This window comes from Strix uralensis, chromosome 5, assembly GCF_047716275.1.
Source record: "Strix uralensis isolate ZFMK-TIS-50842 chromosome 5, bStrUra1, whole genome shotgun sequence".
Lineage (NCBI taxonomy): Eukaryota > Metazoa > Chordata > Aves > Strigiformes > Strigidae > Strix > Strix uralensis.
This window is the reverse complement of record NC_133976.1, coordinates 16,357,539-16,374,462: the sequence shown is the minus strand read 5'-3', so window position 1 is coordinate 16,374,462 and position 16,924 is coordinate 16,357,539. Positions and strand designations below refer to the sequence as shown.

At 42.0% G+C, this 16,924-nt stretch overlaps 1 protein-coding gene across 1 annotated transcript in view; it reads left to right on the top strand.

Moving 5' to 3' along the window:
* Positions 1-8,886: 8,886 nt before the first annotated feature.
* Positions 8,887-16,924, top strand: part of LAMB4 (laminin subunit beta 4) — a 43,099-nt gene continuing 35,061 nt past the window's right edge. Inside the window, exons 1-4 of the mRNA XM_074870001.1 lie at positions 8,887-8,920; positions 10,121-10,278; positions 13,768-13,903; positions 16,233-16,306. Coding sequence (XP_074726102.1) covers positions 8,887-8,920; positions 10,121-10,278; positions 13,768-13,903; positions 16,233-16,306 — 402 coding nt within the window. The remainder of the gene's footprint in view (positions 8,921-10,120; positions 10,279-13,767; positions 13,904-16,232; positions 16,307-16,924) is intronic.

Genomic DNA, 16,924 nt, shown 5'->3' with positions numbered 1-16,924 from the left:
ACCTGAATCAGCTGCTTCTCTTCCCTCTCCCACTGTCTCAATTCCCAACTTCAAATTGACCCCGGCTTCCCCAAAGCTCTGTTCCTTTTCCACCCTGTTCTCTGTTGCAGGCTGCTTACCCTTCAAGATAGAGCAGAGAGTCTGAGGTACCATCTGGCTCGATGTTCAGAGACACCTACTCCTTTTCACTCCGCTGCAGGGAGCCCAGGGTAATGGTGACAAACTATCTGGTGAGAAAGGATGGGCAGTGTGCAAGCAAACCAGTTGCTGTTGAAATACGCTCTGCACAGATGGTCAGTAAGGGAAGGATTGCTTCCTGCCGCCTTCTGCCAAAAAGCAACTGCTTCGATAATAGCGTTTGAAAGCAAGAGGTATTTCCTTCTCTCCAGGTTTGTTGCTGGCATTTCCTGTGCTTGGCTGGGTTTCCATCGTACCCAGCTGCTCCTGCCTGGCAATGACAACACTCCCCTTCCATATGACAAGGGAAGATCAGGAAAGTGAAGGGAGACATTAATTTTCTGCTTTATCCCATCTGGTACAATTAATTACCTGAGAGGAAGATAAAGCAGAGGTTATATATTCTTGATCCTAGGCAAATGATATAAAACTAGTTCCCAACTTGCCAGCATGAAATATTATTCCCGTGCTACTGTTACTCTGGTTCCTTGTTAGGGTCCATGACAAAATCTAGTCATTCCCCTCAATTATTTTACTCATGACTTAGTGTGATGCTTCCTGTGTTTGTACAGATTCCAGATGTTACAGAATAGACACAGATAAAATAAGCATCTGATAGTCAGCCAGCCATCATTCTGTCATACTTCTAGGTAATTAACATGTATATGTTGATAGATTTAAATACTCTCCAGAAGCCTTTGTATTAAATTTTGTTTGGTACGGAAAGTGGAGAATCTCCAAAATGTCAGTTTAGCTGTTTATGTTGCCAAGTTAGGCAAAAGAAGGTGTGTGTAGCTGTGCATATGTGTATGTGACTGAGCTCTGGTTCGTCTAACGCCTGTCTGCTCTGCACCGTCTTCTGCAACCCAGGACCTTGTGGGTGACCACAGGAGAGGGACTATGTGAGAGTGCTCTTGTGGTGCACAGCCAAACACCATGCATATCACAGGTATTGGTGACTACAGATGGAAAACACCAGATTTTGCAGTTATTTCACCATGCAGACCTTTCTGTTTTTGCAGCTTCCTGAAGCTTTATTCATTTCAGTCTAAACATACTTTTCCAGATTTCTAGTGATTTTTGTTTTCCAATTATATGAGAAGGAAACCATTTCTTTCAGCCAACGAAGCAATGCAAGAGAAAAGTGATTTTCAGTCCATCTCACTTTTGCTAACCAAAATTAACTAAATGAACCAAAATTATTTTATTCCAGGTCAATCTAAAACATAATATTTAATTTGCAGTTCTTGTAAAAAATAAGGAGAAACTCTGCGAGAAGACTTCTTTCATTTCAGAGACCGGTAGTTTGGACACTCCCCAGGACAATGGAAGAGCTGGTTTCACTTTGTGCTTCCGAGCGGAGGACCAGAGCCAGTGGTTCCCATGGGAGCTCTAACCACTGGGCTTTGGTGGCTCTGCTGCTGCTCTCGCTACTGCTGCCACGTTGTTTTCCTTCAGTGGACATGTTTTTCTCTCCACTGTTTTCTGCCCTCAGACTGAAGCTGTCATCCTCCTGTCTGTCAGGTTGTCCTCCCAATGGTCTCAGTTTTCTAAGGTTTTTTTGGAGCTTGTGGAATTGACTGTTTTCTCTTTGTTTCTTCTTTAAATTGTGGTCTCCTGGGTTCTGATTTTTGTTTATTTCCCCCAAAAAAACCCTCAAACATACACCTTAGTTACGAAAGAGACTAGAGTATGGAATATTTCTGCACTGGTAACAAAACATTTCTAAGCCAGTAGGCCGCAAAGGTTCTTCAGGGGCCAGAGAGGTTTTCTGAGCCCAGAGTAATTTCTAAACAACATCAGTTTAACCTTTGCAGAAGACTTGACTTTAACCTAGAGAAAAATACTTGGGATAATTTAGGCTGATAAGTATGAAAAATCTAATAATAGGGATTTAAAACAGAACATTACCACAAATTTGGGTGAATAAAAATAGGACAATCTTTTCTTAACACTTTCAACAGCACGGAGACCATTAGCTGAATAAGAGCACTGTTATGCCCTATTACCAGATACTCTGGTAGAAAAAGGTTTCCACTGAGAAGCTTTGTTATTTTATGTTGCAGGGCAATGGCTGTCATGTGGAAAACTGTTGCCGCCATCCTAGCTCTGTGTATATTGTCCTTGTACAAATTGTACTTTAAAGCTATAATAGAATTTTAATCTCTGGTTTGCTAAGGGGTTTCTCTGGTCTTTTATTTGTTTGTCCCAATATGGCTTGAAATTTTAGAACAAAGAATGATTGATTCTTCAAAGCATATAGGTAAATCTAATTCAACAACTGCTCTTTGTGCTGTCTGAATCTGCTTTCTGAGTTAATTTGTTGACAGAGTTGGAAGGACCTTACCCTCTGGCCCCTGTGTTGTGTGTACTTTGCAGTTTTTGTTTTCTTGAAGAAAGTAATTGAACAAATGTCTTTGCAAAAAATCTTTAGTCAAGTTGTCTTTAAAAATAGTGATTTTTTGTGTCTAATGTGAAGCACCTTGCCTTGTATGGCTTGAAACGAGCACCACTTCTCTGAGAAGCAAACCTTTCCATGTAGCTAAAATAGTGAGACATGCAAAGCAAGTATTAGCTTTTAAGAATCTTTTCCAGTTATCTTATTTGCAGAGACTTTAGATTATTCATGATAAAGATATTAATATAAATATAGCTGCTCTTAACTCCTACAAGTCCAATACAACTCTCCCTTTTTAGTGAAGACCCAGTTTTAGAAGAGAAAATGTGCATGGTTAATTCCTACAGTTGTGGGGTTCATGTATATAGCCTGTAGCACTTTCGTTAAAGCCTCAAAATGCAGTTTTCTCCTCCTAATCATGGAGGAAACTTGTATGTGGGCTTCATGGGGCCAAATAAAGCCAGGAAGTCAGAGAATGTGCTTGGGAGGGTAAATCTGCTTTCCTTGGTGTACTTCCTCTTAGTTCCCCTGTGGAAGGTCAGCAGGGTCACAGCAGAACACCCCGGCAGCCGTGGGTGACAACAACCCATAGGAGCAAATACTCCAGGGTGAAGCACTTCTCTGGTCTGTGTCTTTGTTGGTGTCTCAAAATCCATAGTGGATCCAACAGAGGTTCTCTGAACAGCTGTGGAAACACTGCTGTGTTCAAGAAAAGAGGAGGGAAAGAGTGGGCCACACAAAAGGAGAGTTATTTGCAGCTCCCCAGGCTGGACTCACTTTGTGTTCCCACCTGGAGGGCAGCCTTCATAAGGGGGATGACAGGTCCAAAGATTTTTGCAATTTACTATTCAGGTATAAGAAATCATCACTAGAGAAATGTATCTAAAAGCTCACTGTAGCTATCCTCACAATGTACAAAAAAAGCAAAGCCATATCTCAGGCCCTGAAGAACCATGGTTACTGCCACAAAGGGGGAAAGACTATTCATGGGGTCTGTGGTAGGGGGACAGGCCCCTTTGGGAGGGCATCCAGAGCACCTAGGAGTTAGCTTCACCATATGGCTGTGCTGATCTAACTGCCCTCCACTGCTGGAGCTCTCTTCAGCCTTTCTCCACATCCCTGGTATCAATACTGCTATGTCTCTGATCCACGCAATGTGTCACCAATGGGTGTAGTCCCGTGGCATCTGGATATGGTGGCCAGAGCTGGGTACTGGTAACAGGGTTCATTGATACCCCCAGGCTCAATAAAGGGTGAAGCAGGCTTGGGGTTCATCCAGGAGGTCCAGTTGAGAGGGAAGAAGAGGAGTCCAGAGGCAGAGCTGTAGACCAGGCTGTAACATGTTGTGGAGGTTGGAAAAGCTCTTTTGCTTCCTTTTCCTCATACGTGTCCTCTGTTGTTTCCTCCTGAGCATATTACTTTTCTTTTTGCGTATTAGTCACCTCTGCTGTGTTTTCATGCACAGTAGTCCATTTTTCTTTTGAATTTAGGGAGAATAATTGTTTCTTATTAATAGGCCAATAAGCAATGAAAAGTGAAAAATTTCAAGCACTTCTGTTTATTGATGTGAGAAGGTTCCTAGAAACAGCCTTGTCCAGTTGTACTGCATGAAGTCACTGATTCTGAATAAATTAATATGAGATCGCAACAAGGTATGTGCTGCCAGTTGTACTGCCAGCTTTGAAGTGTCAGGACCTTAGGAAATAACATGAAATGTTATATCTTGAATATATATGTTTTGAATAGCACTTTGAAAATCTGTATTTTAAAACAATACAGTTCATGATTCTCTCTGTCTTTTTTCTCTTTAGTGTTGATGACAACCATCAGCATCACTGTGTCTGCCAGGAGTTAATACTCAAGTTGAAACTGGATTTCATGTTTGTAGTGAAAAAAACAAAGACTTCAAGTATCTGACTTGCACACAAAAGGTGAAGGGCACCATGGGGTGCTGTGACTATTAGGAAATGAAGAAGTTTCTCATAAATCATAAATAGACTTTGCATCCTTTTGAAATGTGGAAAAGCTTGTTTAAACAATTATTAAATACAATTTTAAAAGTAGCTGTTTTCTCCAGGATGCAAGATATGGAGAAGCAGACAGCTGGTGGGACACAGAGGCAAAGAGGCTGGGAGACAGGGTGGCCTCCCTCTCCCCCTGCTCCTGAGCTTTGCAGCGTATTCTTCTGCTGTCATTAGCTCCCTCCTTATCAGATCTGTCAAATAAAATACTTCTCTTATTTTATTGTAAGCTTATACTTCATTCTGGTTTTATTATTCAGTGCTACAATTCTCCCAATGTGTAGAAAATGCACAGTCTTTGCATTTGAGAAATGGCGCTTTAAGCATATACTCAAAGAAATGAGAGCAGAAACAAAAGAGGAGAGAGGAATGTGGCAAGATGGTTTTGCTTTTTGGACCATTAGATTTCATTTAAGATTTTGGCCAGTTCTATATGGATGGATTCATCTCAGTACACTTTAGTTGCTTAAAATACAGGCATCTGTCCTAAGCTAGGGAACTGGGCTGCCCTTAACCAAAGGAAAGCAGCGGATATTTCTAAAGGGGGATTTATCCCTTTAAGGTAAGTATCTAAAGAAGGTGGTAGGATGGACCCTGTAGGGATCCCTGTCTTTCTTCTTTGATGCTAAAGGAAGCCCAGGTGATTTGTTTAGATTAAATACTTTTCACATGGCAAGAATAATCCCAGGCTCAAATAATTTTATTTCTTATTGAAACTATAAAGAAAAACAGAATTATTTTTTTCCTGATGTTTTTCACCTTTTCATTACAGGAGAAAAAAATCCATATACTCAAAGTGACATTTTTTCCAGAATGTCCATCAGAGGAGAATGCGTACCTGTAGGGGCTGATGCCAGCTGCCCGTCAGCTGGCATCCCGAGGCCAGGCTCTGAAGCGTGGCTGCCCTCTTCCCTCACTGCTGGTTGGTGTCTGTGAAGTGAATATATGCTGAAGTGCTAGCAATTCCTGTCCTTTGTGTGTATTACGGATATGCCTTGGGCTTAAGAAAGGACAACTGTAGGACCTGTGATGACTTGAAAAATCACGCACCAGTGCTATCTACCCTCCAGCCAGCATGGGATGAGTGATGCATTATAAATCCAGATCCCTTACTAGTGGAGAGATTAAAGAAGCAAGGAAGAAGTTTCTTAATCCCTGCCTCAAGCAGTTTAAAACCTCCTCCTTGCTTGGGGTCCTACATAAATCAAAACACAGGACCAGCTATATTCTGCAAATAAATCTTCCTTGATATTTACTTCTCACATAACTTCTCTGTAACAAAGTCTGAATTCCCTACCAAATATGCTAATAAAATGTCAACCATTCTATAATTTAGTAGCATCATAATAATAATACTTTCTTCAGTTATATGTCACTCTTTCAGAGAGCACTTGATATACTGCTTACACATAAAAAGTAAAATTAATATCTTAATATATCATTTAGTCTTTTATTTCTTAATACTGAAACCCACTAAATATAAACCATCTGTACAATAATTAATCATGCATGAATACAAACCAAATGCAGATTAAATTAGCCTGAAAAAAGTCTCCCACAAGTGATTTCCACATGCACTTGAGGAAAATAATTTCAAAAAATGAGAGTATGTGAATTATTTCTGCTAGAGTGAACAATCGTAGTAATGACAGAGGACACTTAGCACTGAGCATTGCAATGAGATTAAAGAACACATATCTTTTCTTCTTCTGAAAGAACAGAAACTATCAAAAGTGATGATTAGTTTATAAAACATATTTTACACATATAGAAAATCTTCTATCTGAGGATGTGATGATACTTTACAGACAATCATGAATTAAGCCTTACAAGCAGTCAGAGGAGAACTGGTAATAAATATATCACAACTGAAAATGTGTACCCGAGACAACCTGCCATTTTGAAAACTGGAATACAAGTGCCACATTTGGCACCAAAGACACCAAAAAACAATGGCCACTTCTGTGCATGAGCTGGTGAATGCCATTTTGGAGCTGGTCCATCACCACATTTCCTGCGACTGCACTGTACCCCACACGCCACTGCTGTGGGCAGTTACAGGCAAAGCTTGTGCTGAAATGCAAAGCCGTGACTCAAGTTATCACATTGACTTTAGCTTTAAATTGAAAAAACTAGTGCTCATGGCAGTGATCAAGAGCTTGAGCTAGTTTGAAGCTGGCTTGATACATCCACACGGGTGCAGTCACAGCTTTCAGGTAGGCATGTCACCTCAAAAGCCCAAATTAGCCCTTCCAGACTTTTTGCACCCCTACTGTGAGGAGTCGTCCTTTCTAGCCCATGTTCAGATAAACCAGTGCCACTAGACTTCTGATGTTAAGTAGCTGTAAAGACTTAGATGTTTGGTTGCAAAGCAGACCAACTGAACAGTTGTTTAAATAACAATTAAAGGGTTGTTTGCCAGCATTTTAAGAATCCCAGCCTTCTCTTTTCAGTTGCATGAACTTTTTCTGCCATGAACTTAACCTCTCACAATTTTCTTTCACTGCACATATTTGCTGATGCCAGAAGCTCCGGCAGAAAGAGTTCACAAATCAAGCCTTTGGCAGGTTGCAGGCTGGGTCTTATTCTCACCTACACCTTGGTGCCTCGGGGGACGCGCTGTCTTCTCCAGCTGAAGCACACAGGTATGCCTTTGCTTGCTTCCCTCAGTCGGTTGTGCTCATTTCCAGCTGAAACACTTGGCTGCCTGAAACCCAGGTAAGACCTCTTCAGTATTTAATTTTCCTGCTAAGTATGGAACTAAAGTATGTTGAGGTTTTGCTTGTCCTTGCTTCTCTGTTAAAGGGAATTATGTTTAAAGAGTATCATTGGTACTGAATGTCACGGTGTTAGGCAGGGTAGGGACTAGGATGCGTACCTACCAAGATTGCTCTTACTGTGGATATTTCACTACAGTGCTGTTGCAGTGGCTGCAGCTTAAGTCATCTCTGAGTCTGTCAATTATTCTGACAGAGTATAAAATTTAAAGTCCAACACAGCAGTAAAATGTTTGCTCGATTTTGCCTTGGACACCAGCTCCGCTGCTTGCTCTGTCTGTAGCTGGGGAGCCAGGTGCAGCTGCACGGATGTTCACCAGCATCGTCTCGCCGTCACACACTGGGCTCTCTGCAGTCGTGGCAGGGGAGAGGAGCTGAAGCAGCATGAGAGGCTGGTGACCCCTGATAGCTTTCCCTACCTGTGGTTGCTGAAATAGCCATCTAGGTATGGCTGTTGTATCATGTGCTGTATAGAGCCACGTGAACCAAGCCTATGTGGAGCCTGTAACATCTGAAATACTTTGAATGTCTTTGCTTATGTTCCCCCTACTCTGAGGAGGATATTTCATTTTAGCTCATTCAGCAACAACTGTATGAAGGTGAGGAGCAGGAATGGAGCCGGGAAGTGGCACTTTGGGCAGGCTCACATGGGGATGCCCCAGCAGCTGGAGCTGCATCAGGGCCTGCTGGCCCTGCTGGTGCCTATAGGTGGAGAAAGAGGTGGAAGGCACAAAGATGGGGGGCAGGCTGTGGTTTGGGAGCTCTACTTGGTGGCAGGATGCTGGGTTGTCTTTTATACCCCTGTCTGCCTTCTGTTTTTCCAACAGAGGTTTTGTGTTGGCAAGTCTTACTTTCTTCCAGGTGAGTAGGAAGAGGAAGGATGTGAAGTAAATGCCACAATGAACGTCCCTTGGGTTCACGCTGAGATTCCCCCCTATACGAGTCTTCTGTGTTCATACTGACATTACCTGGTTTTCTTCACCACACTTTAAGATGCAGTTATAATCTTGTCTCTGACAAAATTTATATCACCTGACATCAGACATTTCTCAGTGGCATTTTCATTAGGACCTCAGTCTTTGGTTTAGGTTAATGAAAAGAAACAAGAACCACCAGAGAAGGAATTAGTTCTCTGCAAACAGCCCTGCTGAATCTAGTTAGGATTAAATAGCTTGTATTTAAATTCTACAATATTTTTGCTGATAGCATTCTGATTTTATTTTACACTAAGTGTGAATATATTTTCAGTCTTCTCCAAAAGCCCTTGTGAGTCATTCCTCTGCTTTCATCCCGGTTTCAGTGCCAAAATTTCCGTCATGAGAAATTTTTGCTAGAACAAAATCAAAGCCATGGTTTCCTTTTAATCTTTATATTTTTATTATGGCCCTGTCACTTTACTAAAGGCTAGCTCTGGGTAAGCCTACACGCAAGGGGTGCCTTGGTGAGGCAGAGCACGGAGTGACCCACCAGTTCGTCTCTTGCAGCGGTACCAATTTGAGTTTCACGGGGAGGCATGAGGCTGGGGCTGGCCATCCTGCTACACCTCAGTAAGTACAGATGTTACAGTTACTCAGGCCAGTTTTGAAATATTATCATGTGATTTACATATCTCTCCAAGATTTTGTTAGAGTGCTTCTTTTAAGTACGCTATTAAGACATGTGACATTAAATCCTTATTCCCCACTCTTGCCTAGGAGCTAGGAGTGATATGAAACCTTTAAGTACAAAGAAAAGATATGTGTTGTAACTGAGTCTGAATCAGGTCCTGAAGGGCCAGTCAATATCTGCTAATGGATCTGCATAAATAAAGAACAAGCTAACCAAACTTAGGCGTTGCTTTATACCTAAAGAATCAAGCGTCACTCATCATCTGAAGTATAGCCTGAGCCATAGACTGAAATCTGTCTGTAAAATACTGTATTTTTACTGTTGTAATTGCATTACTGTTTCTAGTGTTCTGTGGGATCTTCATGTATCAATTGGGGCTTTTTTAACTGCACTTTTTATTACAAGTTGAGCCAAGTAAAGCTGAACGGATAAAGCCTCCAAGGTACCCATTCCTGTTCAGGGTTTCAGGACAGAACTTGTTTAAAAGGACAAGCCCTGTAAGGGAAGTCTTAACATAATGGCGAAAATATTTAAAGTTGTTTCAGACAAAATAAACAAAAAGATTAAAGAATTCAGAACTATTCTGTTTAATTATTAATGACCATTCCATGGGATCTGAATAGAGGGTTCTGGGACCACACCAGGGTGTTCACTGCAAATCGTCAGAAAATCTAAGGGACCCCTGACATCAATCCTGGTCTCAGTTCCGCCATTATCACTTGGAAATAAACAGAACTCAGCAGAATTAATCCAAATCTGCCTCTGCTCACAGAGTCAATTAAAATTACTGTGATTCTCCTGCAAGAGTGCTGGCTATGGGTATGCCAGGTTAGGAAGTATAATAAATTATTGCTCATAGCAGATTGACATGTTTACTGCACAATAACATGCCAAGAATTTAAGTTTTAGCATAGATTTTCAACAGACTAGCTATATCTTTTATGATGATTTTTCAGCAGGTGAGTTCATTACCAAAGGTCTTCCATATTCTACCAAATTATATTATTAAGAACAAAAGGAGTACAGGCAAAGGATAATTTAGTTTTCTCCTGATATTGGGATTTAACTGATTTTGTCTGGAGAATACTGCTGGATATACAAAACCATTTAATCTCTCTTTGGTCTTCTTTTGCGCTCAGTGCTGATAAGACTCCGGCATGCACAGGATGACTGTGATGCTGGGTCCTGCCACCCAGCTGTTGGGGACCTCCTCCTGGGTCGCAGCAAGCAATTAACAGCCTCGTCAACCTGTGGAATGAACAGCCCTCAAAAGTACTGCATTATAGGCTACCTAGAGGTTGGTTTGCTCTTTCTTTTTTGATAAACTGAACTATGCTTACTAACAATATTCTCATCTGTAAAAGGAATTTGCCCAGACTATGAAGTTTCTGTTGGAGTTGTCTGAATAATCATCAGACAGTGTGACATTAGTCTGGTGGAAGGCTATGCCTTATTGCAGCACATATGGAGGTTTTGGCAGCAAACTAGCTCCACAGTGATGTATAGCTTCTCAAGAGCAAGCAACATCCATGAGATGCAAATGAACACGGGGATTTCTGAAGGAGCTTTGCTCTGTGAGACCTTTTCCCACTCATGCCTCAGCGGTGAAGACCACATTTTGCATGTGTGTGAGTGCAGGGGGACTGCAGTCCTGCCAGCCATAGGCACTGCCTTGACGGACCTTCGCTGGAGGACATGTCCCATACAGTGTTGAAACCTGAGGCAGCCTGTTAAGGGATTCATACCATGTCGTCTCATGTCTTTTGGTCTGAAATAAGACCAACATTGATAAAAGCAGAAAGCCATCTCCGACAGAGGAAAAACCTAATGGTGTAGTCCAGTCTTTGGCCATGTGAGTGGGTAGGCAGATCCAAAACATGGATCATCAGAGGAATCCCTCTCTCTCCCTGGCCACAGCGATGGGGGCTGTGGGGGAGCAGTGGCCTTGTGGGAGCCACACCAAGCAGAAACAGGAATTGCCCTGTTGCACACCCTGGAGGACTTGGCCCCACTGAGCTAATAAATTATTGCAAATAGAAATATTTTCACTAAATACCAGCTTAGGCTGAAGAGGAAGTTAATAAAATACAGCTTAATTTATAAGCAATTGAAATAATTACAGTTTATGACCTTCTGGCAAAATGGCAAGACACATTTGCAGGGTAAAGCTCTGCCATACTGAGATGGCACCAAGCATATTTCCAAGTTACATATTGTAACCATGGTTTTCTGCAAAATGTGAATACCCCTTTCCTTTTCTGAAATGGCCTGAGTCTTGGCACTGCTTGTTAGACAGGCACAAAGAGCCGTCTCAGAGACATCATCTTTCTGGCCCTTAGCTGGATGATTGCCTTTTATTTTTGCTTTTTAAGAGGAGATCAAAGAGCAATAAAAAAATTAATATTTTCACTGGCCTGTACTTATCCTTTGAATTATGTAAATACAGACTCATGAAAAGGAACGGCTGTTCCACAATAATCCCTGTGATTTAATGCTGCTTCAACATATCTTGACCCCTGATGAATGTCTACTAAAAAGGGTAAGAACTACAAATTCTGCTCTTTGCAGAGCTCGAGAGATAGAGGTTTATGCTCTGGCAATGTGTTCTGCTCTACCAGCTCGCCTTAAATGTGCAGGTCACCTATAGTGCATGTCACCTCAATTCTCTTTCTCACCAGCACATTTTGAATGCTTTGCTGGAGGCAGGCCAGGAAGCTGTACATCTTGCATCCTGCAAAGTAAAGTTCTTCCTCCCCCAGTTCCCCTCCTGATGACCTGTGTCAGGCAGTCATGATGAGAGCAAACCTTACTTGTGAAAGTGCGTGTTAGTCAACATGGCAAGCTGCCAAGAACCAGGACTCAAGTTGGGATGTCTTATTGAAAATTCATATCGAAAAAAAAAAAAATTAGAGTTCAACAGCTTTGTGTTTGAAAAGAAGCACGGCAAATAATTTTCAGTCTTTAATGTGCCTTATTGTTTCTAAATGTAGGTTAAGCGTTTTTTAGCCCTATGATTGGATTTATTACTTATGCATGTTTTGAAAGGAAAAGAAAGAGGGCTCAGTATTGAGGAGAGTATAAAGCTACACACTTCAGAGGCAAATGGGATCTACCAGACTTGCCTTATGTGGACATGCACGTGCTTGTCCTTTGGGGCACAAAAAGATTTTTATGGAGCAACCTTAAACATAAATTGGCTGAGTATCATATTGTCTGTGTCCATATAAACCAGAGAGTGGGTGTGCGCAGTCCTGCCAAACACTTTGATAACCTGAGCTCTCCTTACCAGAGCTTTGTGAAATGAGACAACAGAGTATTTTTTTGTATTTCTGTCTTGTCTTCTAAATGTGTAGAACAGAATGACTGAATATAATATATATTTGTTGTAATGTTTAAAACATGGTTTATACCATACCTGTAAATCTTTATCTCTTCGTTTAGTTAAATGTGAATTATTCCCAGGTGATTTCAAAATATAAAGATGCGCAAACCGTTCCTAATACTTCTCTGTAGATCCTGAGTGTGCCGGGCGGGATACATCTCCCTTCTGGGTTGTTTCCAGCCCAGCTCCTGCCACTGACTTCCACTTTCTGTTTTCAGCAGCATCTCTGCCAGCCTCCCAGCCAAGGGCACTGAATCTGTGCCTTCTCTTTCTGCTCCCCTGGGGTGCTGTGTCATCCCCACTTCTCCCTACCAGCATCCCTGCAGCCAGGCACACAGCTCGGGCATCACCTTCCACTTTGGTTCCGCCCAAATCTCGTAGAGTCCGCATGCCCCTTCCCACCGCTGCCAGCTGCCATGGCATCCTGCTTGGGCTTGTCCACATGGCTCAGCACGGGTCACCTCCCAGACCCGCATGTTAACCTTGTCACCTCTCCTTACATCTCCCACTCAATCCCCCTCTTATCACCTTAAATAGGAGCTCCTTGCCCTGCTTTCAAAGCCCTTTTGCAGACAAATCCTCTCATTCAGCAGTGAGATATTGGCTAATCATTGCCACCTTTGTCTCCTGCTTGTTACATTTTCAAACAAGACCCTTTCATCCTATTGACATCCTGATTTTCCTCCTTTGCATCGTTTTTAAACTTTTCCAGTTTCCCTATGTCTATGAAAGGCACTGACGGTGCTCCAGGTGGTGGTGTCAGCCCAGACCACCTACTTACATTGTGCTTGGACCCAGCCTTGCCTTCTATTTGCACAGCAGCATGTCTGCTGCTCCTGGCTGGGTCTCTAAGCTGCCAGAAAATGTGCAAAAGAGAGAGGGAAAAAATGTATAAATGATGTAGTGAATGTTCCTCTTCAAGGCTTCTTCAGATCTTGAAAGATCCAGTCCTCCCTTGTATCCCCTCTGCTTCCTCGCTGCCATCTCTGGCTGAAAGTTTCTACAGCCTTTATGAGACATGAATACAAGCCCAACTTTTAAAAAATAAATTTCTCCTGAGAAACTCTTGCAAAACAAACCCTCTGGCAGCTAAATCCAGGATCAACACCTTGACAAACTTATTTCTTTGCTCTTACTGAGATCCCTTCTCCACAAATGAAAAAGTGTATTTTTTATAGAGTACCTGGGGCAAACCAAGGCCAACATCTACGTTATGCATGCTTTGGGCATATCATTATTTTCTTATATATGATTTTCTTAAATGTGAAAGCCTGAGTGATTAGAAGCAAAGGCACCCAAAGCAACATGACCGATCTTGCAATGATGCATATATATGTGTACATCCACCAGATCTTTAGAGAAGAAACCCAATTCATCTTTTATTCTGCTCGTTTTGTTTTCTAGGCTGAACAGAAGTGCTTTCTCTGTGATTCTAGATACCCATATAATCCCTATACGCAGCACAACAGTCACATGGTTGAAAATGTTATCACAACTTTTGAGCCCGATAGGAAAAAGAAATGGTGGCAGTCAGAAAATGGTAAGTTTCTTTGAGAAAATACTACTGCAAACTGTTACTGTGAGATTTTTTAATGGAATTGGCATTCACCACGTTGTCTTCTTGAAGAGATGAAACAAAACTGCATCTATTCTTTGACTGGGTATAACTGAGTGATTTAAACTTATTTCTGTGTAGCAATATAGGATTTCAGAAATTCAATTTTTCAACAGATAAATTTTAAGCACAATAACTCCAAGAGCTGGCCAGAGGACCTGCAGCAGTGCTGTGTTATACACACAGCATGCGGCCATGTATTTTTCACAGGGTGTCTGCCTTTCAGGGAAATGTGATTTGTGGCAAAAGGTACATTTGCCTACAGATGCATAATGACAGAGTGTGTAAAACACAAATACGTTTTTAAAAAAATAGTGCTTGCAGTGTAAAGCACTAATAATTTAGGAAATAATTAAATAAAGCCTGGCTATCAGCACCACTATTGCCAAATGTAATTTTGTCACAAGCTTCTCCGTAGTAGATCTTCGTTGATATCATAGAATCATAGAATAGATTGGCTTGGAAGGGATCTTTAAAAGGCCATTTAGTCCAACCCCCCTGCAATGAGCAGGCACATCTTCAACTAGATCAGGTTGCTCAGAGCCCCGTCCAGCCTGACTTTGAATGCTTCCAGGGGTGGGCCCCCTACCACCTCTCTGGACAACCTGTTCCAGTGTTTTACCACCCTCATCATAAAAGATTTCTTCCTTATATCTAGTCTGAATCTACTCTCTTTTGGTTTAAAACCATTACCCCTTGTCCTATTGCAACAGGCCCTACTAAAAAATTTGTCCCCATCTTATAAGCCCCCTTTAAGTATTGAAAGGCCACTATAAGGTCTCCCCGGAGCCTTTTCTTCTCCAGGCTGAACAACCCCAACTCTCTCAGCCTGTCCTCATAGGGGAGGTGCTCCAGTCCCCTGATCATCTTCGTGTCCCTCCTCCATACCTGCTCAAGCAGGTCCATGTCCTTCTTATGTCAGGGGCCCCAGAGCTGGACACAGCACTGCAGGTGGGGTCTCACCAGAGCAGAGTAGAGGGGAAGAATCATCTCCCTCGACCTGCTGGCCACACTTCTTTTGATGCAGCCCAGGATACGGTTGGCTTTCTGGGCTGTGAGGGCACATTGTTGGCTCATGTCCATCTTTTCATCCACCAGTACCCCAAGCCCTTCTCCGCAGGGCTGCTCTCAATCTCTTCATCCCCCAGCCTGTATTGATACTGGGGGTTGCCCTGACCCAGGTGCAGGACTTTGCACTTGGCCTTGTTGAACCTCATGAGGTTCACATAGGCCCACTTCTTGAGCTTGTCCTGGTCCCTCTGGATGCCATCCTGTCCCTCAGGCATGTCAACCACACCACTCAGCTGGGTGTCTTCTGCAAATTTGCTGAGGGTGCGCTTGATCCCACTATGTCATTGATGAAGTTATTATCCTTACAGCTTCTCTGTGAAGGCATGTTAGGAAGAATAACATTTACTTTCTTATTTGATATAGTGAATATGTAAAAAATATTTGACTGGTTGGAAATTAAGGCATAGAAAAATTAAGATAATATGCTACCCCAGTTTTGGTTATCCAACTGAAAATTCATAAGCCTTGCTTTTTCATTTGGTTTAGCAAGGAACTGTCACCAATTTTGGACACCACTGCCAATAAAGCTGTGGGCCAGTTGTGAGAGGATCTTTTCTTGCTCTCTCCATCTTTCTTCTGGAATGAGGTCTCATGCACAGCCTGGTCAGCAGGAGCCCTGGGATGCATGCAGATGTGAACAGTGGGGATATCAGCTGCGCTCCTGCAACTCTCTACAGAGAATGTGTGAATTGTGGGATTTTTTTCCATACTTGTTGCAATTTTGAAAGATGCCTGGTGCGATAGCTCTGCTCATGACAAATTTAATAGAACGGTTTAGCATGAAGAAAAACCTATATTTTTATTGAGTTTCATTTTTTTCTTAGAAATAAGCAAACGATTTGGATGGATTTTAAAAAATCTGACTGGATACAGGAAGACATAAACCCAGAATCTTACCATCACCATCACGTACAGTCTGAATGATCTGAACAGGACCTTTATCCATCTCCTGCAGTCTCAGTGACGTGCAGCATTATTGGTGCCAGTGCTGGAAAGGCAGCACATCACATTGGCCCCGAGAAAGTGATCCAGCCACTCATCGGGTTTGTGCACAGGGGATGCCCTAAAGAGCCTAGCTGCTGTGCTGGAAAAGGCATCTTTAAATTTCCCGTGGGAAAGCTGTCTCAGCAACCTCTCCAGTGTGTGCATTGTGCTCTTCACTTCATTTTCATTCTCTTTTTAGGCATTGACCATGTCAGCATTAGATTGGACCTAGAAACTTTGTTCCAGTTCAGCCATCTTATCCTGACTTTTAAGGTACATCTTTTACCAGAGCTTTTATATAATGTTATACACTAATTACTTAATGACAGGAATAAATTGCTTAGAGAGGCAGTGAAAGTTCCATCTTTAGAGGTTTGTAAGAACAGGTTAGATAAACACCTGTCAAGTATGGTTAAGTTATAGCTGATCCTGCCTTAGGGGAGGAGGATAGACTGAATAGCTTCCTATTCATGTGCCTTCTGGTCCTATTTTCTATAAATCTGAGAATTAAAGCTGGAAAAAAAAATTTGCAAAATTAAGCCCTAAAAATTTAGGACATCTCTGAACTGCAGTTGCTCTTTCAAATGTAGTTCAGCCTTCTCAGGCATCTCCATTATGATCTGAATGCTGACAGTTGTTTTTTTTTTCTAGAAAATTCCTACATTGTTATGGTAAACTTCCTTACTTAGAAAGTAATCTTGTACCTGTATGAAACATTACCCTTCTCTTTTTCCAGAGGATGATTCGAATGAAGAATTCAGCTTTGACAGAGAATCATGTAACCAGCACAGTAGCCCTGTAGTGAGCCTACAAGCTTCCAAACGCAGAATTTTAACTGGCCACTGTTGGCATCCCCCAAACAGGAATGTCAATACAACAACCTCCGAGATG